The 26,913-nt window shown below is 61.5% G+C and overlaps 1 protein-coding gene across 10 annotated transcripts; it reads left to right on the top strand.

The window, feature by feature from the left end:
* The first annotated feature begins 989 nt into the window (after nucleotides 1–989).
* SH2B3 (SH2B adaptor protein 3) lies at nucleotides 990–26,913 on the top strand. Of its 10 annotated transcripts, none has more exons than XM_087754533.1 (9): nucleotides 990–1,343; nucleotides 10,190–10,975; nucleotides 16,255–16,497; nucleotides 24,431–24,532; nucleotides 24,795–24,886; nucleotides 25,004–25,089; nucleotides 25,287–25,501; nucleotides 25,844–26,015; nucleotides 26,372–26,913. In XM_087754533.1, exons 2-9 carry the CDS (start codon nucleotides 10,217–10,219, stop codon nucleotides 26,665–26,667), a joined length of 1,965 nt encoding a protein of 654 aa, XP_087610659.1. In that variant the 5' UTR covers nucleotides 990–1,343; nucleotides 10,190–10,216; the 3' UTR covers nucleotides 26,668–26,913. The 10 variants fall into 10 exon arrangements, with proteins under 10 accessions (XP_087610659.1, XP_087610664.1, XP_087610655.1 ...); XM_087754538.1 differs by lacking the exon at nucleotides 990–1,343 and adding an exon at nucleotides 1,898–2,084; XM_087754529.1 differs by lacking the exon at nucleotides 990–1,343 and adding an exon at nucleotides 3,148–3,281.

Raw genomic sequence — 26,913 nt, 5'->3', positions numbered from 1 at the left:
GAGGTGAGCCAGGGAGCTTTGAGTCACCGCCGGTGCTGGCTCAGCGGGGGCCGCTCCTGGGAATCTGGGGGGTGCTGGGGGGGTACCGAGGGGCTGCTGGACGCCCAGCACTGTGCGTGTCCCCAGCCGGTACATGGAGGAGAAGGGGTGCGGGTCTCTGTCGTGACCAGCAGCAAATGGTCCCCAGGGACCCCCAAATGGACCCAAAAGCTGGTCAAGGCAAACAAGCTGTGACCGCCACAGCATCCCCAGGGCGGGCTTGGCGCGACCCTCCACGGTGCATTTTGGGGTGCGGGCACCCCTATCCCGCTCCGGTCCCACGCGAGATTCACCGTCCCACGCAGGTCTCCGGCCTGGGACCCGGGGGTCGGGCACCCGGGCGGGGGGGCCGCGCTGCCGGCGGGAGGGGCGGGCGGGCAGCGGGGCGCAGCCGGGCTGGGGAGGGCCGGAGGCGGCGTGCAGTGCGGCGGGTGCCCGGGAGAGGGCAGCTGGAGCCCAGGGACGGGGCTCGGCGGGGCTGCGGGGGGCAGCCAGCCCGCGGGGCACCCCCTCCGTCCCCCCCCTGCCCACCACCACCCTGCCCGCCACCACCCTGCGCATCCCCGCCCTGCCCATCGCCCGCCCTGCCCTCTGAAGGGGTGCATAAAAGCCCGGCTGAGATTTTGGGGGGGGGGCATTGCCAGCTCAGCGCAGACCCCCATAGCCAAACATTTCCAAATGTCACCCCCAGACCCTCTCTGGGCAGAAAAGGGGGGGACCCTCATCTCACTGTGGGATGGCAGAGGACACCCGCAGCCGATCACATCCCACCCCAGGAAATGCCGACGCACCACTTCCAAACCACCCCACTCATTGTGAAAACGAAGCGGGCCAGAGGGTGGGAGTTAAAGAGAGAAGTGGGAAGGCCAGTTGGAAGCCGGTTAAGGCTTTTACAGGAGAAGAAGGCAGCAATGGTTAAAAGCTGAACGCGAGGCAGAGCGGAAGGGAAGCGGCGGCGTGTGTGTGCGTGTACAAGGGCATCTGCGCAGCTCTGCTTAAACAAACAGAAAAAGCAGAAGTCGGTGGTAGTGAATTAGCAGTTAGGGACTGTAGAAAATCCATACAGGAAGCAAAACAAAAGAGAAATCTCAGGCCACGGGGGCTGAGGACGCTAAGAGGGCACTTTTGAAATAGATGAAGCTCATAAAGAAAAGTGTGCAATAGCTGTGAGCTGGGACAGCCGCCCGTGGGAAGGAGGGCAGGCAGCAAGCTCTGCCGACCGCTCGCCTGTACTCAGAAAAAAAGCCAGAAGGTGCAATTATGCATGAAGCAACGGCGGGAGGAATTATAAAGCAGCTTTTAAGGTAAGATTTTATCACGTCAGCTGCTCCCAGCCACTTCCCTGTGAGGTCTGGGGAGGGCTGGATGGTTGTGGAGTCACCCGGACCCTGGCGCAGGCAGTGCCCAAGGGGAGCGTGGGGCTGTAGCCCTGCAGGAAAGCTCTGCTCTGCTCTGGGGGGCTGAAGGGGGGCAGCGGGGCTGCGTCCGCACCGGCAGCAGCCCAGGGATGTGCCAGCCCCAGGGCACAGCACCAGCGGGGGGGTCCTGTTTCAGTCTTTTCCCCGTTGGAAGGGAAAGGATTGGGAATAGCGGGGTGAGCGACTGGGGTGTTTTAAAGCATCACTGAGGATAGAGCCTGCTGGTGGTGGCACACAGATGCCCGTTCACCAACAGCTCAGCGTGCCTCAGCCTGCTCTCCGAGGGCAAAATCCTGCAGCTTTCACCTCCCCAACACCCACAAATCAATTGCGTGGTGTCTGTAAAATCCCAGCTGCCACCTCCCTGGGTTTCCCCGGTTTGGTGTGCTGGATGAGCGCCAGCCCCCGGGCAGGGCTGCTCCGCCACAGCTCTTGCATGCCCAGCATGAGCAGCACCTGCGTGGGGGCTTGCGGGCCAAGGAGAGCCCCTCCGTCCCTGGTGCTGCTGCTGCTTGGGGAGGACGAGGCCCCGGAGGAGCTCTTGGGACAGCCGGTGATGCGGATGTGAGAAGTCGATGGGCCAGATGTGATGGTACAGACCACAAACCATCCCTTTCCTGGAAAAAGGTGCAGTGAAAGTTTATTATCCTATCTCCTGAGGCTCCCAGGGTGGATGGACGCAGCTCTGCCATGCCACCCCTGTTCCCCTGGGGTGGGATGGCACCAGTACAGCCCTGGGACAGCCAAGCCTGGCCCGCGTGTTCCCACCCCAGTCCCCAGCCCTGCTCGGCACTGGAGGGACACTGCGACGGCTCCGTTCGTCACGGCTGAAGCCCTCGCCCACGGTGTGGGACAACTGCGGGCCCTGTGACCTGATCCGCTGCCGCCGGGTGTGGGCAGTGCCCTGTGGTGCTTTTCACAAGCAAGATAATTTCCTCGACTGAAAGGCAGAGGAAAATGATGAGAAATGGGGTTTGAGACGGCGTCTCACCCACTGTCGCCACCACAGAGGTCCCTTGGGTCGCAGGCCGCGGGGCCGTGGGAGGACGCGGCGGGGCAGGACCAGGAAAGCGGGGTGTTCGCCTGCACACACCCCTCCCGAGCCCCCCAACCGCCCCGCGCTCGGGCTGCCTCCCGACCCCCGAGGGGCAGGGACCAGGCTGGGGCCGCGGGGAGCTGCGGTGCCCGGACACCCCCAAATCCACAGAGAAAAAAAATTGTAAAAGTCATAAAAACTAAAAAAAAAAACAACCCAAAACCCCAACAACCCCCACGAGCGCAGCCGAGCTGTTTATGCCGCTGCCTCCGCGGGCGCGGATGAGATAAGATAAAGGCACGGCGGCGGGGAGGGGCGGTGCGGAGCGATGCGCACCCGCGGAGCTGCCGGCGGGACGGACGGACGGACGGACGGACGGACGGACGGACGGAGGGACAGCCAGACTGTGCGGCCCCTCCGCTCCGCCCCCGCGCAGCCTCCGCCCTCGGCCGCGCCGCTCCGCTTTACATAACCCGCCCGGGGCCGGGGTCCGCGCCCCGCGCCGCCGCGGCTCCGCTCGGCGGAAATGCGGAGCCGCCTGCCCCGGTTTCCTGCCTGAGCCGAGCCGTGCCGACCCGTACGGAGCCGTGCCGTGCCGTGCCGAGCCGTGCCGAGCCGCACGGAGCCGCGCCGAGCCGTGCCGAGCCGCACGGAGCCGTGCCGAGCCGTACGGAGCCGTGCCGAGCCGTGCGCCCCGTCCCGCCCCCGCCGTCCCGTCCCGTCCCGTCCCCGGGCGCTCCGCCGCGCTCCACCATGGGCGAGCGGCAGCCGGACGCCTTCTCCTGCAGGTAACCGCAGCGGGACCGAGCCGTGCCGTGGCTTTACCGGGCTGGGCTGGGCTGGGCTGTACCGGGACGGGCGTCCCCGGGAAGCGGCCGCTGCAAAGCGAAAGTGGCGGCGGGGTCCGGGCGAGCGGGAGGAGGCAGCGCGGCCGCCCTCCTCCCGCGGAGCCCCAGCGCCGCCGCTGCGGGAGCGGGATTCCCCTCCTCTGCCAGCCCCGAGCCCTCCGACCTCTCCCCGCACCCCTTTTCTGCGGGGGGGACACGCCAATCCCGGGCCTCATCCTCTGGTTCCCTCCGTCCGGCGGCCGTGGTCACCGTCGGGGACCCCCGTCCTCCCAGCGCTGCCCCCCTCCCCGTGGGCACTTCCTATCCCAGGGGCCCTGTTCCCCTGTGGGGACCCCCAATCCTGGGGACCCCCATCTTTCCAGCACCCCTTTACCCCAGAGCACCCCCTTTTCTAGGATCCCTGCCCCCCTCAAGGTCCCCCATTTCCCAGCACCCCTATCCTGGGGACCCCTGGAGCCAGCCCTGCCCCTCTCCTCCACCTGCCCCCAGACCCCTGCAGCCCTTTTGGAGGGCGCAGGACCCCGTGGGGTGATGCCCACCTGCCCCAGCTGCCCCTGCAGGGTGCTGTCCTGCCCGTGGGGGCCATGCCCTGCCTGCCCACCCCACTGCCCCCTTCTCCTCTGCCCCCATGCCCGCTGCGAGCGCCAAGTGGAGGTGCCAGCCAGAGCCTGCCAAGCGGCTCCTCTGGCTTTCTGCTCCCTGTGGACTTTGTTGGCTCACAGGTGCTGCCCAGCTTGGCAGGCGCGGGGTCTCGGAGCATGAGGACGATGCATCGGCAGGCAGCGTCCTGCTGGCCTCCCCATGCCCTGCCGGCGTGCCCAGTCCTGCCCATGCCAAGCCCTGGTGGGGTCACCCGCAAAGAGCCCGGACCCACTGGCTCCGGCAGCGGCAGTAACACGGTCATTGCTGCCCGGGCTGGGATTTACTGCCAAGGAAACCGAGACAAGTTGTCGAGCTGCGATTTCGATATTGTTCTTGCAAATTGATTCAAGATGTGCTGGAGTTGTGGGCTGGTGGCCCGGGGACTTTTTGGGTTGCTGCACTTAGGTAGGAAAAGCAGGCGGAGGAGGAGGTGGCCGGCATGGGGACCTGGCGCTGCCTGCTCTCGCATGTCCCTGTCTGTCGTCGGGCTTTGCTGGCAGGTTACGGGATTGGAGTTTAAAGGCCTGTGAAATTACTGGCAGGTTTCGCTTTGACTTGTTTGGAACTAGATCAACGCCTCGGATTTCTTTTTAACTTGCTTTTGGTGCAGGAAAGCCTTGTCCCTGTTCATTCCCCCCGCCCCCAATACAGCTTTATTTTCTCCTCTGCTTTTATGTCTTTATTGCCTCTAAAAAAATCCGTTTTGGTTTCGCTGAAGGCCACAGGGCAGTGGATCTGCCAGCACCATGTATTGCACCGGAGAGATTTGGGTGCAAGTGCCGGTGGCTTTTGAGGGGTCTTATGTCCCCCTCACGCAGAGCAAACCCTCCCCACCCATGCGCCCGCACAGCCATGGGGCTGCCGGGACCGACCCTGGCACTACGAAGACGTCAGGACAAATCCCAGCGGGTGAGACAAAGTGAAAGTGCAAGAGCTTGGCACTGGTGGGGTTTGTGGTACTGCCAGTGCTGCCACAGCTCGGTGAGGAGGAAGAGCCAAATCCAGCCCTGAGGGCACTGCTGTGGTGGGGAGGGAGAGCCAGGTTGGTGGGGAGCTGAGCTGCTGGCAGGTCCCCCCCTGTCCCCATGGGAGAAGCCGGGGACCCGCAGCTGGCCGCTCCCCCGGCAGCGCTCCCTGCACCCGGCTTCTCCCACGCCTACACTGCAGCGATTCATTTCATGCAACAAAACAAACCCTGTCGAAAGATGCCACCCCGCTGCTGGGCTTTTCCCCGCAGGCAGTGGGTGTAGGAGAGCGTGATGATGTAAAGTGGGCTGCAGGGTGCCAGAAGCCACGGTGAGGGGCACTTGGGTCGACAGGAGCAGGCAGAGGGTCTTTGGGGAGCTGGGCTGGCCGCAGCGGCTTGTCCCAGTGAGTTCCTGCAGGCCAAGCGAGCCTGGAGCTTGCATTTGGCCCGAGGTGGGTTCGGGATGGCCTGTCTCCATCCTGCCTGTCCCAGGGGAGTGATCAGGGGAAGCCAAATGGGTGGATTTCCCCTGGATTTAAAGTGCTGTAACATCGGCCGCATCCCCAGAGGTCTGCAGTGCTGCTCAGCCCACGCAGAGCCGTTGATTAAGGCCAGCTCTGGCCTTTAATATAGCAAGCTGTGTAGCACTGGGTGGTCAAATAAGGGGTATGTCCTGTGAGAAGGTGGGGATAGGAGAGCAAAATCAGCCCCCCCAAACCTCCCAGCTTTTAAGCCACTTTCCTAAGAAAACACAGCCTATGTGAGTGTGCGGTGGGGTCTCTCCGACCTGCTCCTCTGTTGCTTTTGAGTTTGTTGATTTGGTTCAGCCAAAGGAGAGGGAAGGAAGGTCCGGAGCCCCCCCTGAGGTCCTCCAGCTTTCGTGGAAACAGCCGGCAGGTCGTAGGGAACGATGGCTCTCAGAGATGCGATTCTGTGCCATCACCCTCTACAAGACCCCAGAGAATCCACACCACCACAGGGGGCTGCTCCCAGAGAGAAGAGCAGGACGGTGCCAGGCAGTGTCTGCTCTGGGTTGTGCTGGCCTGACGCACAAATGGCCTCAGCTGTTTTATAGTGATGCTGTAAATACGTGGGTGCTGTTTTGGGGGGGTGACAGGGCCCCTGTCATCCTCCCTGCCTCCCACGGAGTCCCCCCCCCAGGGCTCTGCTGCCCTGGGTGCATGGGCTGGGGCTTTCTGTTCTGCTCAGGGTAAATCAGCAATATTTACCCACTGGTGAAAGCGGGCTGCTGGAAGGGAGAAGAGGCTCGGCTGAAGGGCAGCAATAAAACTTCATGGGGCTTTCTCTGAGCGTGGAGTCGGGGCTGCTTTCCATGGCTGTGCTCGCTCTGCAGCGAGCGTGCCCAAGGCAGGGGACGTGGTGTGAACACGTCATGTTGTGTCCCAGCTTGGAGGAGGGCGAATTTGGGATGCTGTCCTCCATTCCCCGCTTTATCCCGCATCAGGAGGCTGCAGCTGGACCCTTTCCCACCTCTCCCCCTGCACCAGACCTTCTGCCTTGCTGAGCAGCTGCATCCCAGTGCCCATCCCCAAATGGCTGCACCTCTCCGCTTGTCCCCCTCTACGCTCTCAACCCAGGGTCACATCCAGCTGGTCCTGCAGCGTCCGCTGCCCCAGTCCCTGGGGCATCGGGATGCAGAGAGAGGCTGCAAGGCTGCACCAGCACCATCCCAAGGGGATGCTCCACATCACCCAGCCCTTGCGAGCCCACCCCTGGCAGGCTGGCCCCCGGGGACCCGCATCCCCCGAACCCCCCCCGGGGACCCTCATCCCCCCTGAGCCCCCCGCACCGGATGCTCTCCCATTGAAAAGTGCTGTTCATTGTAACCCAGCTTTTTATAGCCGCCTCGCGAGCGGGCTGCGGGGCCGTGCCAAGAAAGGCTGCTGCCAGCTCAGAATAGCTCTTTTCATGGAGGACATCCTGGGAAGGAACAATGTTCCTGCTCTTGGGATTGTGGGAACTTTGTATTTCTGCCACTCGGGATGCCGGGAGCTGTGGGGCCGGCGAGGGCGTCTCCCAGCCCCTCGCTTCGTTCCCTCCTGAAAATAGTCCTCGGGGTGAGTTTTGAATAGCGCTGTGCTTATAAAAGGGAGCTGAAAATGCCGCCGGCCACTTTTCCTCCGGTTGGGGAACAGTTGTCGCTGGGAGAGCTGGCACATAAATCCAATTTCCTATTTACATTGCTGGTGTGCGTTTTCCTGGCGTGGAGAGTAGTGGCAAGGAGTCGAGGCTGGTTTCATTTTCAGATCGCGGCGCGCTGGCTGTGCTGCACATGCTCCAGGGCCGCCTGTGGACGCGTGCATGTGTGAGCACGCCTCACTCGGCGCCGGGCACGGCGACACGGTCTCTGCTCTGTAACGTTTCCCTTTGAGGCTGGATTTGCAGCGCTGGGTGCTGGAGGGTGCCCTTCCTGTGCAGCCGCAGCCCCCTGCGTAGCTGTTTTGCGGTGGGAAGGTGGCGGGCTGGATCCTGCAGCCCCTCCGTGGCAGGGCTGGCCAGCTGGCTCCGAACCTTTCATCCTCCAGGAGCGGGTGGCAGAGCTGCGGCGCTGGCTCCTGGCATTGCCCTGGCACTGCTCGGTGCTGCGGGCTCCTCTGAGTACAATTAAACAACAAATGCATTTACTGGGATTTTTGCCACCATGAAGGCACGAATAACCCATTGCCGGATCCAAGCCATGGCCTCAGGTTACTGTCCCAGCCGGTGCCAGCACCCGCTGCCGCAGCAACACTCGCCAGGTTGGGCAAGAGTTTAATGAAATCTCCCGGGGGTGGCTTGGCTGCAGGGCTGGATCCTGCACAAGCTGGGGCTCGCCATCCCAGCCCGCATCAAAGCCAGCTGGCGGCCGGTCCGTCCCGTCCTGCTCTTCCTTGAGCTCCTGACCCAGCACCCCAAAACAACCCCAGCACCCAAAACAGCCCTGAGACGGGGTGGGCTGTGTGGCGTACAGCTCTTCCAGTGGCTGGGGGGGATGTTAGCCCCCCATCCCAACCAGCCCATGGTGTGTCCGAGGGTGGGCTGAATTCTCCATTCGGTGCAAATTAAAGCAATTAGCCGTTGCGACAAGTCCTTCGGCTCGGCGCTGACCTGCAGGACGGCCAGGAGCCCCTCATAGGAAAGTATGGGGTATAAGGGATGCGGATGTAAAGTCTGCCTTAAAGCCACTGGCTGCTGAATTCCGGCATCGTGGAGCGCGATGGGCTGGAGCAGGGAGAATCCCATGCGGCAGCGGGCACTCGCATCCCTGTGCCATGTCCCTGCCAAAACCTGGGGCTAGGCAGAGGAGCGGGATGTTGCTGCAGTAGCTCAAGCGTGGATTCAGCCGGGATAGCCAGGATAGCCATTTCCACGTGAGAAGTGCGCCGGGCAAGAGCAGGGAGGACAGCATCGCGGTTTGTGCCAGTGCCGGCAGGAGGAAGTGCTGGGGGTGTATTTCCCATCATCGTGCTGGTTGGAAAAAGCACGTTGCTACCGGAGACGGCCTTCGGCTGCTTCCCGCCGCGTGACGCAGGCGAAGCCTGGCTTTTCCCATGCCGCAAACCTCTCGTGAAGCCAGCGCAGAATGAGCCCGAAAACTTGGAAGGCGAATTCCCTGTCCTGGGAATCTCCCGCTCGCCTGAGGAGCCATCCACACGGGTGCCCCACTTCCCTCTGCATCTTGGGGGAGCATCCTGCCAAGCATACCGGCAGTGCCGGTGGCTGCGGTGGCAATTCCCAGGCGCCTGGAGGAAGCGGGAGCGCAGCCGGAGGATGCTGAGTCATTGGCAGGCTGGCGGTGCTGATAGACGGCCGCACGCGGGGGCCCCGCCGGGGGGTTCGGCCGGGCCGCAGGCAGGCGCACACCCAGCACCACCGCAACGCCGGCCGGCCCCGAGCCTCGGGTGGCTCTTCTGAGAAGCCGGGCCCCGGCGAGGCTGGCGGGGGGCAGATAACATCTCCCCTCGCCTAGAAACTTTGCAGGACGTACTAGGAAGGGCGGTGGGTGGGCAGAGATAGAGGTCCGCTTCCCGGCGTTATCGCCTCCCTGGCTGCAAACAAGATCCGCCGCGCTCTGCGTCGCCCCGCTCGCTTCCTCCCGGCCCCTCGTTTTGTTTTTTTTTTTTAATTTTTCCTCCCCCCAACATATGCAATCACTTTTCCTCCCCTCCAGCAGCTGGGGCGCTGCCGCCGGGCGGCTGAAGTTTTGGGGAGGTGGCAGTGCCTGTGCCGGCACGTCAGGATCCGGGTGGGTTGGCTGATGTTTCCTGCCTAAGCGGAGTGCATGGCCCTGATAAGTGCCGCGGGTGAGCACGAGGTTCGGCGGTAAGCAGCGTGGTGCAGCCGGGCTGGCCGTGGGGAACGCTGCTGCTGGGCTCGGCCAGGCACGCTGGGGCGGCTGCATGCTGGCCAGGGGTGCCCGTCAGATTGGCCTCGCGGCAAAATCTGCTCGGGGCAGAGATATGGCGTGGTTTGCCAGAGCCCAACAGCCCCTCGGTCCCACAGGCAGTGGAGCTTTCCCCCAGGGACATGCGCTCATCCCTGGCTGTGCTGGCAGCGCAGCCGTGTCTCCCCAGGCCAGTGGGGCCGGGTGGATCTGGCAGGCGAGGCAGCTCCGTCCCTGGATTTCTGCAGCTTTTCAAGTTGTTTCCTCCCCTCCCGCCCCCACTCCAGTTTTATCAGCTCTGTTGAAATAGGTCCCTGGAGGGAAACCCATCGGCGCTGCGAAGCCTTGGCAGGAGGAGAGCGGATGCGGCCTGGCCGGGCGTCCCCACAGGGCGGCGGGCAGCTGCAGGCAGCTGTGCTGGCAGGAAGCTGCGCAGACGCCCTGCTCGGGGACCTGCCTGCACCCCACCTCACAGGTGGGGAAACTGAGGCACGGCCCTGCCAGGTGGGAATGGGGATGCGAGGCGCTGCGGCAGGGCTGGGCGCTTGGCATCATGCATGGCCACTGCCTGTGATAAGTGGCGAGCCGTAGCGGTTGCTCATGCGGCTGTGCCGCTCACCGGGGAGCCGGCCACCTCTGCGCCAGCTGCAGCGCCTGTCCCCGTGCTGTGCCCTGGTGAATGAAGCGGCTTTGACCAGGGACCAAGCTAACCACAGCGTGCCCTGGGCCACTGGCCCTGTGGGTACGCATCCAGAGCGGCATGCAGCCGCACCAGCCAGGGGCTGCAGGGGTCGGGGGCGGAGGTGTCGGGGTGTTGGGGCCCCCCTGACGCCACCGGTGTGCTCTGTCTTGCAGCGCGGCCGCCTCGCTGGAGCCACGGCAATGAATGGGCACGCTCTGCCAGCCGGCACGCCAGCGTATCCCCGGGGCTGGCATGAGTTCTGCGAGCTGCACGCCATCAGCACCGCCAAGGAGCTGGCGCGGCACTACCTGCGGTTCGCCACCGAGCACCCGCACCATGACCTCCTGGCCGCCGAGAACTTCTCGGTGCAGTTCACCGACCTCTTCCAGCAGTACTTCTGCCATGAGGTGAAGGAGGGCTTCGCCATGAACCAGCTCCGCATCCTGCCCGCTGGCCCGGCGCGGGATTACCGGGAGACGCACCGTCGGCACACGGACGCCTCCCTGGGCACGGTGGCCACCAAAGCCGAGGTGGAGCTGGGCACCCGCCCCGAGCAGCCCGGTCGAGCCCCCGAGGCCACCCCAACGGGGCTGCGCAAGTCCTGGAGCTCGGAGGAGCTGGCGGGGCCGGCGCGGCGGCCCTTCTCGCTCAGCCAGCTGCGCAGGAGCTGGCGCAGCCTCTTCCGACGCCGTTCCTCGGATGCCCTCCCCGGGGATGGGGATGGGGAGGCGGCAGCGGAGGCAGCTCTCAAGCCGGGACTGGGCAAGCGCATCCTGCCATGGGGGCTGTCGCGGGAGCAGCCCCTCGAGGTGCGCAAGGAGGGGCTCCTCAAGTACGGGCTGCTGGATGAGACCTCCCTGGACAGCGGGACGCGCTGGCAGCGCTGCCGCCTGGTGCTGCGGCGAGCAGGGACGCCTGACGGCGAGGAGTACGTGCTGGAGCTCTTCGACCCACCCAAGGTAAGGACCTGCCGGCTCTTGCCCGTTTTGGCCAGGTGATGCTGTGGGTCCCTCGGCAGTGGGTTGGGGACGATGCCAGGGTGCCAGCACATCCTGCGGGGAGGAGCGGGGCCACGGTGCATCCCTGATCGCAAGGGTTTCTCACTATGAGTGGTGTCTGGGCACAAGCCCAGGACCCAGATGGGTTTGCTCTGCCACTGCTCTCACTCCGCTGCAGCCACACAAGGCTGCACCCTGTTTATTTAAGACCTCTGAGAAGGAGAGCTGAGCTACCGCTGTGGGCTCGTGTTTGGGGAGTGAAAGATGCTGTGACCACGTGCCGAGGGCGACGTGCATGCTAATTATTGCTATCGGTCGAGATGCAATTGCATTTCTCCCCGCTGGGACCCCAAAGCTGGGTTTCCCAACTAGAAGCAGAGTGCCTGCCTCACAAGCTGAGGATAGAGGCTGGTGGCCTCCATCCCCCTCATCCCCAGCCCCATCGACCCATCCCAGCAAGGCGGGAGGGACACGACATCTGGTGAACCCCAAATTCACCCTGTCTCCGCTGTGCTGTGGCTTCAGCAGTCAAGGCATCTGCTTGCCTGGGCAAGTTGGGAAAGGAAGGGGAAAATAGAAATTAGGCTCTGTGCCTTCCTCTGCGCCCCATAGGACCTGTAAGGGACTTTAAATTTATTTTTTGTAAGTACTTTTGTGGCTAGAAATTCAGATCTCTGCTACCCCAGGGAGCTCCCATGGTGCTTAGATGCCGGCTGGAGCGGAGATGATGCAGGATGTGAGTGAACGGGGAGCGATGCGGGGGGAGCCATGGTGTTTAATCTTTAAAAAGACAGTTCCTCCACATGGCAGGTCTTACGCAGGCCTGATGGGCTGGGTTTTCTCTTTCTTTTTCCTTTTTTTTTTTGTGCTTGTTTAACTTTGATGGCTAACTTGTGCTCCCGAAGGAGGAATGCTTGGGTAGAGCTGGAGCCTTGTCCCTGCCTTTGGACCGTGTTGGGCCAGGGAGCAGCTGGCTGAATTCCTCCTGTTTCTGTCAAGCGACTCCAATATTAAATATATATATAAAAAAAAAAAAGAAACAACACCAAAATTGTGAAATCTGAAAGTAAAAGCCAGTTTTCCTCCGTCGAGTCAGGGGTTGCGGTTATTTGTCCCTGTGGGACCATATGTCCCCATCCCAGGGCACGGGGAGGTCTGGCTCCAAACAGCATCACTTTGGGGCTCCTGGAGGGTGCTCCCAGCAGCTGGGCAGCACCGCTGGGTGCCCGTGTGGTCTGGACCCCAGCTCACCCGGACAGCACTGGGCACATCGGACCCTGCCGCAGGGAACAGCCCGGCCAGTGGGGAGGAAGCATTGGGCTGGTGCTATTTCAGGCACAGCTGCCAAATTTGCTACCGGCTTTGCTCCTCCTCATCCTCGCTGGCTGTTGCCCAGACCTGCCCTCGGGGCTTTGCAAGAGCCAAAAATAAAAGCAAAGCGAGGGGATGCCCTCCCGGGGGTGGCTGTGCTCCCTGGCACGCGGGGGCTTTGGCAGTCGGGGCCAAGCCTGCCCCGCCATGGGCACCCACCCGTGCCCCCGCCACCCAGGCACCAAGCCCCTGCGCATTTTTTTTTTCCCCTGTGCACATTATGGCTGCAGCAGATTTGGCTGCCTTTACACCAGGTAAAATCTCCAGTGACCCGGCACAGCCGTGGGGGAGAGTCGAGCCGTCCTTTCTGCTGAGCCTTTTCCCCAAAGGCTTTTGGGCACCGCGCAGGGAGCAGAGCCATCGCACCACTTGCACACCAGAACAGCACCCTTGTCCCACAGGACCAGCACCCAGTCAGGCCCCCAGTGCATCCCGCCTGCCCCCAGGACCTGGTGCTTGCAATCACTGCTTTTTCCCTTTTTATTTTAAACTTTTTTCTCTTTTTTTTCTTCCCCTCCTTCCCCTTGGGAAGCAAGCCCAGTGCACAGCACATTCTTCTCCCCGCAGCCCCTGACCGCCTTTGACCCATGGGTGGGAGGCATTTAAAATGAGACATTTAGCAAGTTCACCCAGTGCTCTTCAGCATTATTCCTTGCAGTTTGCAACAAATCTCCGGCCCACGGAGATTTGCCGGTGAGTCCCTGACACTGCGAGGCCGGGGCCCCTGCGGTCCCCCGGGGCCCCGAGCAGCGGGGTTTCTCAGCCAGGTCTGCGGAAGGAGGGATGTTCCTTGCTGGATTTTGCAAGTCTCCGGAGTAAATTGTTTCCTGTGCAAATATTCTCCGGGCGGGTCCTTCCTTTCTCATTAACTGGGCCAAGGCCAGATCCTGTCTCCTTTACAGCAGAATCAGTCCAGCCCCTTTCCCAGTAACTGCAGCTGGATTCTGGGCGCAGTGGAAAGCCTGCTATGGTGCTGGTCCCACTCCCCAAACCCAGCAAGGGGGCAAACTGTGGAGCAATGGGAACAGAACAGCTTGTTGGTGTTTTGTTTTGTTTTTTTTTTCCTTTTAAAATAACTAAATAATAAACAATAACTCCCTGGGGAAGGCTGCGGGGAGCCCCCTCCCCTCTGTCCTCTGTCCCTGGGATGCTCACAGAGCTTTGCCGCTGCCTTTCATCCATGTCGTGGATCTGTTCCTTATTTGAAGATGCTGTTGATCGTCATGGAAGATTAATGGTTTTAAATAAGCAACTGTAAAAACAGTCCTTGGGTGCTTTCATCTCCGGCTGGTCTCTGGACCGTTAAGTTTGGTCACCCTTGAGGTCTCCCCAGAAGTGTCCTCCTCTTCTCCCTTTCTACCCGTTAAATAATACAATGTAAATGGAAATTCAGCCCAGCTTTACAGCATCAATCCAAGCCCCCAAATATTCAGCACCTTGCAATGACCTTGGAAAGGCAGGGTGTGTGGGGAAAGGAGGTGGCCCCATGAATGCCCCACTGCAGCTCGGCCATTGCTCCCTCGCTCCGCTTTTGGCAGCTTTTATCTTATTTTCCCCCCTACTTTCCCCCGGCGTGCTCCAACGGGGCCTCTCAGCGTAATCCTGTAACATGCCCGGCATCAGAGGGAGCAGGGCGCTTTGGAGAGCCCTAATCCCATTTACTGCTTGCGTGGCTGCAGCCTGTGCTGTGCTGGGCTGGGTGAAGGGGTGAGTGCCGGCGAGTCATGCCGGAGCTGCCGGCGGTCCCTGCGGCAGTGCCCGGCGTGGGCATCCCATCCCCCAGGGATGTGCTGGTCTCACGGGAGCTTCAGCCGGATGAGATGGGGCTTCCCATGCTTGCAGCCGCTGCTGGGTTGGTTTTGGCATCATTCCTTCCTCCCTCGAGCACTGGAAAAAGGATGTTTTGCAAAGGAGGGATTTGGAGACGATTGGATCCGTTGCTCTCCTGGGAGCGAGTCACAGCCGGGCCGCAGGGCACTGGTGGGCTCAGGGCACCCAGCGCAGGGCAGGGGGTACCTGGACCCCCACCCTGGGGACACGCCGGAGGGTGACAGTGTGCTGGGGAGAGGAGGGATGTGAGGGTGCCGTGCCACTGACCGGCGCCAGGGTGAGGTGAGGATGCTCTGTGGCACGAGGCTGCTGGGGCCGGACCCAGCACCAGGGGGGCCATCATGACATGCAGAGCGCCTGGAGCAGCGGGATATCGGGGTATCTGTAATGCTTGTATGGGTATGGTCCTAAGCCTGCAGCCTAGATGGATTCTCTGATGTCTAGTATGAGGGTGATGCTCACCAGTCCTCCCTGCTTTCCATGGAAGCACTAAGGGCTTTCTCTTCTACCACACCATATATTCTCATGTAACTTGTAGGATCAGGTAGCTCTGAGGCCTCTCCACCTTCATAAATTTAAGCCAAAGCTGGCAAAACAGGTTTGCATGTTTTAGGGCAGCCCTGCAGGGTTTTGGGGCTGCCCTGCTCATCAGCTGAGCCCCAGCCCTGAGTGCCTTTTGTATAGCCAACTCCTGAACCCCATGAAAACTGTGATTTGCAGCGGAAGTGTCCCGAGCCGGTTCTGTTGACCAGATGTTTTTACAGGAAGGGGAAGGGAAATGGGATTTGCATTTGTGCTGGTTTCTTTATAGCATTTTAATGAAATCCAGCGCATCCCGTAAATTGATGGCATGCTGAGACGAGCCGGGAAGACTCCTTCCGCTGAAAACCTGTGGTGCCTGTGTCACGGCTTGTATGTCTTCAGCTGTGGCCGCAGGAGGAGCAGTATTTTTATCTCTGCTCAGCGTGAGAGTGCTTTGACTTCCTTTTTTTCTTTCTTTTTCCCCTTCCTTTCACCTGAAGCTGGTTTCTGAGAACTACCACCTCCTGAGCAAGCAGGTCCTGCGCCCCTGGGCTCCGATTTTCGGCGCCTGGGGCTCTGCACGGCAGCCAGCCAGGCACAGGGTGGGGGACATCCCGGTGTTGTGGTCCCCATCCCCATCCCAGTTCCTCCTGGAGCTGCTTTGTGCCTCCAGGAGCAATTGGGGCTGCTCAAACGTGGTCTTAAGTGACTCAACCAAGGATATATGGAGAGGCAGTGGCGGAGGGGGAGCTGCTGCCAGTTGCTGCCTGCAGGGATGGAGAGGCCACATTTTGGGAAGCCTTGACCCCAGCAGCAGCTGTGTTTGCATCCCTATCCCAGGCAGGGACTTGAGCAAACCCCTTCTTTTGCAGCACAACATTTTGCTTTAAATCCAGACCGCCTTTCCTCTTCTTAGTGACCTATAAATATGCTTAAAAACTGGATGTGCCAAGTTGGATGCACAAATGCCCTTGTTGCCGCTGCGGCCCCGTGAGCTCCTCCATTCCTCTGTTCCTGCAAAAAAACAGGCAAAATCGTCTTTTCCTCCCAGGGCCACCATGAATGGGATGCCTGCTGCCTGCAGGCTCTGGCAAACCCCTCCAGGGTTTGCCAGAGCCTGAGGGCAATGGGTGCCCTGCAAGAAGTAGTTTGGCTGTGATGGGAAGCATCTCGATGTCCCATCATCGACTTGGCCTGGGGAAAGGCACATTTGTGTCGATCTGGATCCCATTTGGTGTCCTCCATCCTGCAAGCCAGCGTGGGCTGGACCACGTGTGCTCCTGCCCTCGTCCCCGTGGTTCACCCAGGGGCGAGCTGGGTCGTGCTGCATTTTTTTCTCTCTTTGTTGCAATAAAAAATGTTAAACAATCCCAGGCTGGCGGGGGTTGCTGCCTTGATCCTCCAGCCAAGAACGACCCTGTAGCATCGTCCCTTGGTGGCTGGACAGCACGTGGCCAGAGAGCTGCATCCCTTTCCTGGCATTCCCTGGGGTTACATCCCTCTCCCTGCATCCCTAGGGACCACATCCCTCTCCGTGCATCCCTAAGGACCACATCCCTCTCCCTGCATCCCTAGGGACCACATCCCTCTCCTGGCATCCTTCTCCCGGCATCTCCAGGGACTGCATCCCTCTCCTGGCATCGCCAGGCACCACATCCGTCTCCTGGCATCCGTCTCCTGGCATCTCCAGGGACCGCATCCCTCTGCCAGCATCCCTCTCCCGGCATCCCCAGGGCAGGAGTCGGGAAACCTGCCGTAGGGTAAGAGCCAGAGGGGTTTGGGTGTGCTGCGATTCCCTCGGGAGAGGTGAAACCGCACCCAGAGGCGCCCGGAGCCGCACTGAAACCCGCCTGCAGACTTTCACCACCGAGCAAGGCAGGCGGTGCATCCCCTCGCTGCTTTGCTTTGCGCGCTGCACCACTCGCCGTTCTTCGAAGGCACCTAGGGCTAGGCGGCCTTTTGGCTTTTTGAGATTTTGGTGGTGACTTTTTCTATTTTTTTTCCCCCTCTTTTTTTTGGTATCGCAGGGTGAGGGTGCGGGGGGAGGGCAATGAGACAAAAGGTTATTTGTCATTTATTAACCACAACTTTTTCCATCCTTGGTCATGCACGGAAAAAAACACTTTTAGCAGCATAACCACAGCCCCGGCATTAATTGCTGAAGAGCAGAGTTTCTTATTTTGGAAACTGTGTTGCTGGGATGGAGCTTGCTGGGGCTAGATTGGGTCGCGAGGGGAAGGGTGCGGGACAGAGCCCCAACCTGCTGCTTCCCCGGGCACTGGGGTTATTGGGGTTTGCAGGAGAGGGGCTCGGAGGGTTGCCTTTCTTTTTAACCCTGTCCTTTGAAATCCACCCTGCTGTCATTGGGAGTGGGGTTGCCCCATCACGGTGACCCCTCTGCTCACGGCGGTGATGCTTTGCTGCCTGGCATGGCTGCTCACGGTCAGGGCCGTCTCCCTCGCACGGATGCTGCAGAGCTGCGCGGGTAGGAAAGCACCACGTGCGAGCTGAGAAGGGAGCAAAAAAAAAAAGGGAGATATTAAGTGAATCACAGGAAAAGGGACTGGGAAAGAGCTCAAGGACCGTGCCGCTTCCCCCCTGAGCCTCCTGCAGCTGGGGGTGCGAGGGGCCGCAGGGTGCCGGTGGGCGTGGGAGCGTGATGGGTCCCGCTCAGCCCTGGCAGCCAGTGTGAGATGCCCGGTGGTGTTTTTTGGGTGGTTGTGTCTTTTTTTTTTCTCTTTTTCTTTTTTTTTTTTTTACGGCCCAGGATGTGGTTGTTTCGAGGCTGAGTGCTGTTTCTTTCAAAGGTAAATATTTATGAGAGCCTGCACAGGCAGTGTGGGGTCTGGAAGGATTCATCCCGGCGGCGGGGGCTCAGCTGGGAGGGACCACGCTCCTCCCCGCCAGGCAGCCAGTCCCAGTTCCGACCAATGCCTGTGATGGGCATCATGATGTTCAATGTCATCTTGAGATTATGTTAAAAACAAAGCATTTGGGGCAAGATCTGCTTCCTTCAGCCAGGCAGGGCGCAGCGCCGGGCAAGGGGCAGGTCCTGCTGTGGGACCAAAATACCCATCCGGGGGGAGCGAATGCTCCTGCTTGGGCTCTTGAAGCTCTTGCATCGTCCTGGGTGATGCAAAACCCCAGGATGATGCAAAACCCCAGGACATCCTGGGGACCACGGTGTCCCTACGGGGTCCATGCTGGACACCGCACATCCCCCAGCCCTCCGGGGCCAGGCTCTGGGGTGACTCAGTCCCCGGCTGCAGCCGGCTCCCGCTTGCACACAGACACCTTGTTTACTTTCCGTGCTTGTTGTTTATTCCAGGAAATTATTAAAGCAGCCCACGCTGGAAGCAAGTTTGGCTTAAAATAAAAAAAAAAAAAAAAAAGGGGGCTGGCAAACGTTGCCTGTTTACAGATCCTGTTTATAGCCTCCGTCTTCCCAAACCCCACTGTGAAGATGAGCCGCTGGGCTCTCTGGTTTTGGGGTGATTTGCAGGGTTTTGGGAAGGGCGTGTTGACTCATTCGCATGGATCCGGCGGCCGCTGAGGTTTATCAATGCACAAAGAGGGCAGTCAGCCCCGAGGACAGGGTGGGGGTTTCTAGCCAGACCCCCCAAATCCATCCCCATGGGTATGGATTTGCCTGGTGGCTCTTGGCGTTGTGTTTCACAGAGTCTTGGGTTTAATTTAATAAGAAATAGGGGCTCGGTGGGTCGGTGGGGGTCCAGGCTGTGTTTTCTTGCATCGCCGTTTGCCGGCACTCGGCAGCCACTCAGGATGGGAACAGAAGGTGCTTTGTGCCCTGGCCGCCCCTGAGCCAGCGCTTCAGGCCAGCACAACGGTGCCTCTTGTCACCGCTGAGCCTGGTCCCCTCGGGGATGGCTCTGTCCCCTACCATGAGCTTTGGGGATGCCCAGAGACAGAGTGTCTTGGAAACTCCTTTGTCCCTTTGGTGTTGGTGGGTTGAGGGTGCTGGCCGGGGTTTGGGGTGGGCAGAGAGGGGTTTTTGGGGAGGTGATGACCAGGGTCCGGGGGGCTTGAGCTCACACAACAGCCCTCAGCGGGGAATCAGCTCGTGTTTCTCTGCTTAACAGAGGCAGGAAACCTCCTATGCCCAGTGCCCCAAGCCCAGACCAGAGAACCCTGTGATGGCACTCACTGCTGCTGTCAGTAGGTTTCAGAGTGAACAGCCTCTGCATGCAGGCAGAGAGGCCAGAGTGTGCCACTCTAGGGTCCTCCCCAGCAAGCTTTGATGGGGTGAGCTGGGCTGGGGGGGTCCTGCAGTGGATGTGGGGTGCAGGAGGCATGTGAGAGGCCGGGGGTGTGCAGAGAAATGGCCCGAATCAGTGGGATCCCAGCTCCCATCCCCAGCGCTGGCATTGGCATGGGGCTGCCCAGGGTGGACCTGTCCCCTTGGGATCAGCCGTGGTGCAAATGCCCGAGGAGGAGCATTGGGATTAGTTGTGTTACCAGCCCCCCGGCGCACTGGGATTAGCTGCTGGAGGACAGATGCTGGGATTAGCTGTGCTGCAAACCTGTGAGGCTGAGTGCTGGGATTAGCTGTGGTGCAAATCCCTGAAGATGAACAGTGGGATTAGCTGTGGTGCAGCCACCCAAGGACACGCGCTGGGATTATCTATGGTGCAAAGTCCCCAGGGATGAGCGTTGGGCTTAACCATGGTGTAAACTCCCAAGGACAAACACGGGGATTATCTGTGATGCAGAGTTCCCGAGGACGAACGTGGGGATTACCCATGGTGCAAACCCCCGAGGGCAATTGCCGGTGCAGCAGACACCTTGCACCCTCGAGCACGACCCTTGGTGCCCCTCGCTCCCGCCAGCCCCCCAGGACGCCTGTTGCCGCCCTGCTGCCCTGTGCCAGGGCAACGGGACGTGTTTCCCCTCCAGTTCACCCGGCATCCCCCGGGATGGGGCTGCATGTCTCTGTGCTCCTGGGAAACTTCACAAAACTCCCCAGGGCCGTGGGTGCGGGATGTGGTTTTACACCGGCATAACCCAGTGCTTGCAGCGCTGCAGATCTCAGTGGCCTGCCTGTCCGTCCGTCTGTCCATCCACCGGCAGTCTGGCGGGGCTGAGCCATGCCTGGGCATGCTGCAGCTCCAGCTGAGGTTTGTCCCATGCGTAAGGGGTACACGGCGGGCTCTGTGATTTACAAGAAGCAACAAATCTCACCCATATCTGTCGGGGACCTTGCACAAGGGCTCGCGGCGCTTCCCCGCCTCCCGTGGCGTGACTCAGAGTGGAAGCGAAAGAGCCGACGCAGGGAAATCCCCGGCGCGTGGAGGGTCTGGCGGCAGCGCCCGCCGCTCTCGAAGGATTTGCTCTCTGCTCTGCACAGTCTTGGCCAGCCGGCCCCACCGCCATGGTTGTGCTATCGCTGTCATCGCCATGCCACAGCCGTCATTGCCATGCCACTGTCATCATCACCGTGCCACCACTGTCATCCCCCTGCCACCACCGTCATCGCTGTGCCACCACCCTCATCACCGTGCCACTGCCATCATTGCCATGCCACTGTCATTATCACCATGCCACCAGTCATCACTGTGCCACAGCTGTCATCACTGTGCCACCACCCTCATCACCGTGCCACAGCCGTCATTGCCATGCCACTGTCATCATCACCATGCCACCACTGTCATCCCCCTGCCACCACCGTCACTGCTGTGCCACCACTGTCATTGCTGTGTGACCACCATCATCACCATGCCACTGCCGTCATTGCTGTGCCACCACTGTCATCCCCATGCCACTGCTGCCTTTGCCAGTGGGGGGACTGGGCACTGGCCAGATCCGCTGGGAAGGGTGGGTGGCTCCAGCTCCCTCCCACACAAACCAGTATTGCAGGTGGTGTCAGCGTTTTGGGGACCCAGCAGAAATCGGCTGAGCCCAGGGGTGTCTGGGTGGATGGTGGGTGCCAGCACCCTGCCGGTGCGTGGGCAGTGCTGTTGCCGGTCAATCCTAGAGGCACCCGCAGCTCTCCTGGGTGTGGGCAGCATGGCAGTGTCATTTCGCTCTCATTCTTGGAAAACTGGCTGCCTTCCTCTTCACCCAAGCGGAAAAAGCACTCCATGCATCTGCAGTGTTCCCTCTGCATCCACGCAGGTCGTGCTCCTTACAGCAGCATCTCAGAGAATCACAGCGAGAGCTTTCCCAGCACATGTGGGCGGGCTGGGAGGAGTTTTGCTTCAAAAAAAAAAATATAGAAATCCAAAATATCCTTCTTGTGGAGGTGAGGGGGGACCCGCCGTGCTGAGCCAGCCCTCCTGGGAGGTCGTTTCACCACCGCTCGCATGTGAAAGCCAGAAAAGCAAGCGGAAAGGTGTGCTGTGAAGGCTGCCGGAGGCAGGATCACCGCGAAAGGAGCTGGCGGCGCTCGTCAGCACGGGCAGCCTACCGGCACCGTGGCCGCCCGCACACTGGCCTCGCGTAAACACAAGTAGTAAATAAAGTGGCGGGCAAAGGCGCTGCGGTGAGAGTTGTTACCGAGGGTTTGCAAGGCGGAAACGCAGCAGCTCCGCTCCGCGCCTGCAACGCCCAAGCGCAGCTGTGACCTTGTCCTGACCTTCAGCTTGTGCTCCCGGCACGACCACAGCGCCGAGCTGGCGTCGGTCTCCTTCCTATATTTGGCAGATGCTGGCAAACCCCACTTTCTCCCGGCCGTCCTGCCCTCCCCAGGTGCGCGGTGGCCGCAGATGCCGTGGCAGCACTCCCCGTGCCATGCTGGTTCTCCCTACGCTGCGCCCCACGGGGACCCCTCCGTGACACCCCACAGGGATCCCCCCGGGGGTCAGGGATGCAGGGATGTGGGATGGGGGTGCAGTGGGGTGTCCCCCCTGGGTCAAGCCGTGGGCTCCAACGGGATGCTCTGAGCAGGAGGGAGTTTTGTCCTGGGGGTAAATTTCCTCCATCTTCCAGTTTGCCCCGTGTCCCCTGACAGTGGGGACAGCTGAGGCCTGGCTGAAGCTTCCTATTTTTAAATTCTAGAAAAAATCCCCTGCAAAGAACAAAAATACAAATACGGGGGGTCAGCAGACCACAGGTGGGAGGACACCACTCGCAAGCACTAAATTTGAGTAGGCGCTGATAGCCGGCGTGGCACCTCCGTCCCCAGCTGACAGGACTGTCGTCCCCATCAGTGGCCCGATGTCCCCAGCAGTGTCTTGCTCCTATCAGCCCCTGCAGGGAGAGGGAGTCTGGGGGAGCAGGGCTGGATCCTGCTGCCGTCAGCCTTGTGAGCCGGACATCACCCGTGTCGTGCCCCAGGATGGCCGGTTTTGCATGCCGGGTGTTGGGACCGGGGATGCCGCAGCGATGGCATGGTGGTGGCTGTGTTCTGGGGGCTTGGGAGCGCAACTTTGCAGGGCATCGTGTCCCCGGGTGATTTTGGGGGGGAGCTCAACCTTCTGCTGGGGTTTCCCCCATGTGCACAGGATCCTCTGGGGAGTGGTGGGGTGAAGTCTCTGGGGTGGGAGCTGATGCTGGTTGGGCTGGGGGCTGAGCTGGGGCAACATCCCAAGCATCCTGAGCATCCCATCCCATCCTGAGCATCCCAAGCCCAGCCGGCAGCGGAGGGGGGTACCCAGCCCCATGATGCTGCTGTGGCACCTCTCTTGCCGAGAAGCAGCCCGTGGGCGCTGAGTGAACACGCGGTGTGTTGAGTGAGCAGTTTTGGTTACCAAGAAATCCCTTTCTCGGTAGCGGCCACCATCGAGCAGGGCATCTTGCGGTCAGGTGCGGCAGTTCGGGGGGCGGGGGCACCGTGCCTGCGGTAGGCGCTTCTCCGAAGCCAGACTAGTTTTTCGGGTGCCGTATCTCTCTGCTGCATCATTTCCTTCTCCCTTCACACTCCCCGTCTGCTCTCTCCCCGGGGAGCGACGCAGGGGGCTTCGACGAAATCCCTTTTCCTGGAATTTCCCACTTCCTAGGAAAGTGGGAGGCTGACCCCAACACCGCGGTCGGGATGTGTGCCGATAACACCCACCGTGCCGGCGAGCTCGGGGACGTGCTGGATGTCACAGCCCATGGGTGGGAAAGCAGCCAGGATGGGCAACCCCTTCACTTTGTCCCTGCAGGACTTTGCAGAGGATGCAGTTATCTTCCAAGGATGGCAAAAAAATAAAACTCCTTTGGGATAAAGCACTGGCACCACCGCGGCGGCTCGCGGCACCCCCCGGCCCCGCCGGCGACAGTGATTGCAGCTGCAGCTGCAATCACTGTTGCCGGCGGGGCCGGGGGGTGCCGCGAGCCGCCGTGGTAGCGCCAACCCCATTGCACGATGCCGTTCGGCAAATGACTTCTAAGAACTTTCTTTTCGGTGCAGCTCGGCGCTGATAAGGGCTGATCCCTCTCGCACTGTGTTTCCGGCCCCAAAGTACACCAAGTCCTCGGTTGAGAGTGTCGAGGGAGGGAGGAAGAAGGGGGGGAATGGAAAAAAGAAGCAACCAAACATGGTTTGGTTGGGTGACCAGCACGGTGTGGAGTGTGCCGTGTCCCCCAGTACCTTGTGGGGGACCCCCCCCCGGGGTTGTGCAGCTGGTTAGGGACAGGGAGGGGGTGGCTTTGCTGCAAACATCGCAAGCTCAGAGCAAAATTCAGGCACTTTGGTTGACGAAGCGCCTGCAGCCCGGCATCACGCGCTGGGATGGGGGCCGTGGATCGGAGGGGAGCTCTGGGGCCGGTGCAGGGTGCGGTGACTCAGCCCGTGGGATGCTGAAGCTGCCGCGTGAATCACGACCAGACAAAATTTTGTCATGCTGCGCTGGCAGCAAGCGTGGCCCAGAGGGACGATTGTGCCCGGCACACACTGGTACTGGTTGGGCTGTCTCAGGTTGCACGGGGCAGCTTGCTTGCAGAGCCATGCGCTTGGCTCCGGCCACGGGGATGAGCATGGAGGGGTTGGCTCCATCACCCAGCACCAGTGCAGGGGGTGGGGGTCCCGGTTTTGCACCCAGAAGTGTCGCCATCGCCCTGGATGCAGCCCAGTCCCAGTGGCGGCTGGGTGGGTGCCACATGCCGCAGCCTCGCGGTGGTCAGCGGCTCACTTGCCGGCGCACAGGGTGCGCTGGGCAGCAGGGGAACCGAAAGCTGCCTGGAGGGGTATTATTAGCCTTTCTGGAAGTGTTTGCTCAGCATTTTGTCATGTGCCTGTGTCAGCACCAAACCGGCCAGGCGGCCGCAGGGAGCTCTCGGCACGCCACTGCCAAGTGCGCTGCTAACCCCCCCCCCCCCAAACCAGGGTGCTCCCTGCCTGCACCCCAATTTGCCCATCGGTGCACAGTCTCCCCAGCACACACTGCCATGCTGGGAACCCCCTTCTCCCTCCTCTCCTCCACCCATCCCTCTGCTGCTGGGTTCTTGGGGGTCACCGAGATGGGTCCCCGCTCTGGGCGCCACTCGGCCCCCCCCCGGGGTGCCCTGACAGCAGCCGGGCAGTGCCGGGCAGGGTATTTCCTTGCCACATGGGGTATTTCCTTGCCAGTGGGGTATTTCCCTGCAGAGCGGGGTTTTTCCCTGCAGAGCAGGGTATTTCCTTGCCGGCTGCTGTGCTTCGGGTGACTCCCAGCAGGCTCGACCCCCATCCCAGCAGAGCAGCGGGACGTAGGGCGGCATTTTGGGGTGTGGGGGTGTTGGGGCTCAGCTCAGCCTCCATGCTCCCCTCCGCAGGGCTCCAAGCCGAAGCTGCACGCCGCCTGCTCCACCGTCCAGGAGGTGCGGAGGTGCACACGCCTCGAGATGCCCGATAACCTCCATACCTTCGTCCTCAAGGTAGGGCCTGGCCAAGGGGTTCCTCAGCTGGCCCCAAGGCCTTTCCCACCCTCCGGGGTGCACGTGGCTGCCAAAAGCTCCCATGCCAAATTTCGGTTCCTCTTCCCAGCCAGGGAGGGGGTACATGGGAGGATGCGGCATTCGGGGTGGGGGATGCTCTGCTGTGGCTGGGGTCAGGGTCGGTCCCCAGGTGTGGGTGGGTGGGTGGGGGATGCACATCTCTCTCTCTGAAGCCCCTTTGTCCCTCTCCGATGTCCCCCAGGTCACCAATGCCACTGATGTTGTGTTCGAGGCAGGGGACGAGCAGCAGCTCAGCTCCTGGACGGCTGAGATCCGGGAGTGTGCGCGCAGGGGGTAAGCGCCCGGCGGGTGTCCCTGGGCCTGGGGATGGTGACAGCCGCTCCATGTCCCCCAGCACCGTGCCGGCCCCCCGCTGCCAGCGCTCAGCCTGGCTTCTCCCGTCCCCGGCAGGTCCGACATGGGCGACCCTGAGCTCCTGGCGTGCCGGCACACCGACCCCGCGGCCGCCAGCCCCACCACCAGCACCGACAGCCAAGGTGAGCAGCAGGGACACCCAGGGGACCCCAGGGACAGGGGGGAGGTTCCTCACCAGGGAGGTCCCTGCATCCTGCCATGGCCAGCCATGCTGATCGGGCATCCCCAAATGGCATGGCAGGAGGCCAGAGACAGAGGGGAGGGGGGCAATGGGCAGGGTCCCTGCTTCCCTGGGGTGCTCATCCCTGTGCCCTGGCAGGGGCGACACCGGGGGGCCCAGGGGAGGTGGCAGGGCCGAAGATGGAGCAGTTCCTCTCCTCCTGCCCCTGGTTCCACGGGCCCATCTCCCGCGTGAAGGCGGCTCAGCTGGTGCAGCTGCGGGGGCTGGAGGGCCATGGCGTCTTCCTGGTGCGGCAGAGTGAGACACGCCGCGGCGAGTATGTGCTTACCTTCAACTTCCAGGGCAGAGCAAAGGTACGGGCAGGAGAGGGGCTGGGGCAGGGTGGGGGAATCTCACAGGAGCCCCTCAGGCAGTGCCCAGCACGGTCCCTGTCCCATTGCATCCCACCCCAGGGAGATGCTCTCCTTGCCTGGTCCCTGCCCTGATGCTTGCAGGGGGCTGGCAGCTCCATCCCCACCCCTGGGGGGCAAAACCCCCTGCAGCGAGCCGGGCACTGCGGGCTGGGGATGCAGCGCATCATGCTAAAGCTGTTTGTGTCCCCTGTTCCCCCCCCACAAATATCCCCATGTCCCCCCATCGTCTACTCCAGCAAGGGAGCCAGTGGAAAGGTAACAGGTCCGTGTTCCTCCCCACAGCACCTGCGGCTGGCGCTGACAGAGCGGGGCCAGTGCCGCGTCCAGCACCTCCGCTTCTCCTCCATCGTGGAGATGCTGCACCACTTCCATCGCTACCCCATCCCGCTGGAGTGCGGGACAGCCTGCGATGTCCGTCTGTCCAGCTATGTCGTCGTTCTGTCCCAGCCGCAAGGTATGTGGGCACGGAGGAATGGGGATGTTCCCATGGGGTGCAGGGATGGGGGACCCTGTCCTGGCGGGAGGGTCCCCGGCATGGATGCAGATGCCTCAGGGCTGGGCAGAGCTGGGCCTCTTGGCTGCATGCCGGGGGGGAAAGCAGAAGCGTCCGGGCAGCGGTACAAAAGGTGACTCCCGAGCTCCCGGCTTCCTCTTTCGAGAAAGGAGAAGCTGCCCCAAACCGCCGGCTGCTCCCTGCTGCAGCTGGGGCGGGTGCAGGATGTGCCCCGCACCCCAACCCCGATACCTGCAGCAGGGGCGATGGATGCGGGAGCATCCCACCGACCTGCTATCTCTCCCTTCCACCCACAGCTCCTGGCTCCGGCAGCACGGTCCCTCTCCCCCTGCCCGTTCCCAGCTGGAGCCCCGAATTCAGCATCACCCCCGCCAGCTCCTCCTGCCCCCGAGGCCCCGACGAGACCCCCCCGGCCCCCCCGCCGGAGCAGATCTTCCACCTGGTGCCGCCGCCGGCCGAGCTGGCGCAGAGCCTGCGCTTGAGCAGGGTGGCCACGGCCTCTGGCCCCCGGCACCGCGATTTGGACTACGAAGCGGAGGCGCCAGGCCGGGGCCACGTCCGCGCCATCGACAACCAGTACATACCGCTCTGACGGGTGCCACGTCGGCACGGGGATGCACTTTCGGGTGGAGAAATCCTAGAGACCTTCTGGGTATCCCATCGAAAGAACGAATGTACTTAGTTTCTTCCTTCTGGTTAGGAATGATAATTATATTTTTGCAAAGAAGGGGGTAATTTTTCACTCCAGTACGGGTGTGCTCCCGCTCTTAGGCCTGTTAAAGGGCCTTTTATTTTTATTTTTGTTGTTATTATCAAAGCTTTCTTATTACTGTTTACA

Source organism: Nipponia nippon, unplaced genomic scaffold (genome assembly GCF_047370975.1).
Source record: "Nipponia nippon isolate SJK-2023a ecotype South Korea unplaced genomic scaffold, ASM4737097v1 scaffold_18, whole genome shotgun sequence".
NCBI classification, from domain to species: domain Eukaryota; kingdom Metazoa; phylum Chordata; class Aves; order Pelecaniformes; family Threskiornithidae; genus Nipponia; species Nipponia nippon.
The sequence above is the reverse complement of the archived record's forward strand: the minus strand, read 5'-3'. Positions and strand labels throughout refer to the sequence as shown.

Coding starts and splice junctions, on each gene's coding strand:
- SH2B3 (XM_087754533.1), top strand. CDS start 10,217: ATGAATGGGCACGCTCTGCCAGCCGGCACGCCAGCGTATCCCCGGGGC. Junction 24,887..25,003: donor CGGGAGTGTGCGCGCAGGGG/GTAAGCGCCCGG, acceptor CGTCCCCGGCAG/GTCCGACATGGGCGACCCTG. Junction 26,016..26,371: donor CGTTCTGTCCCAGCCGCAAG/GTATGTGGGCAC, acceptor TTCCACCCACAG/CTCCTGGCTCCGGCAGCACG.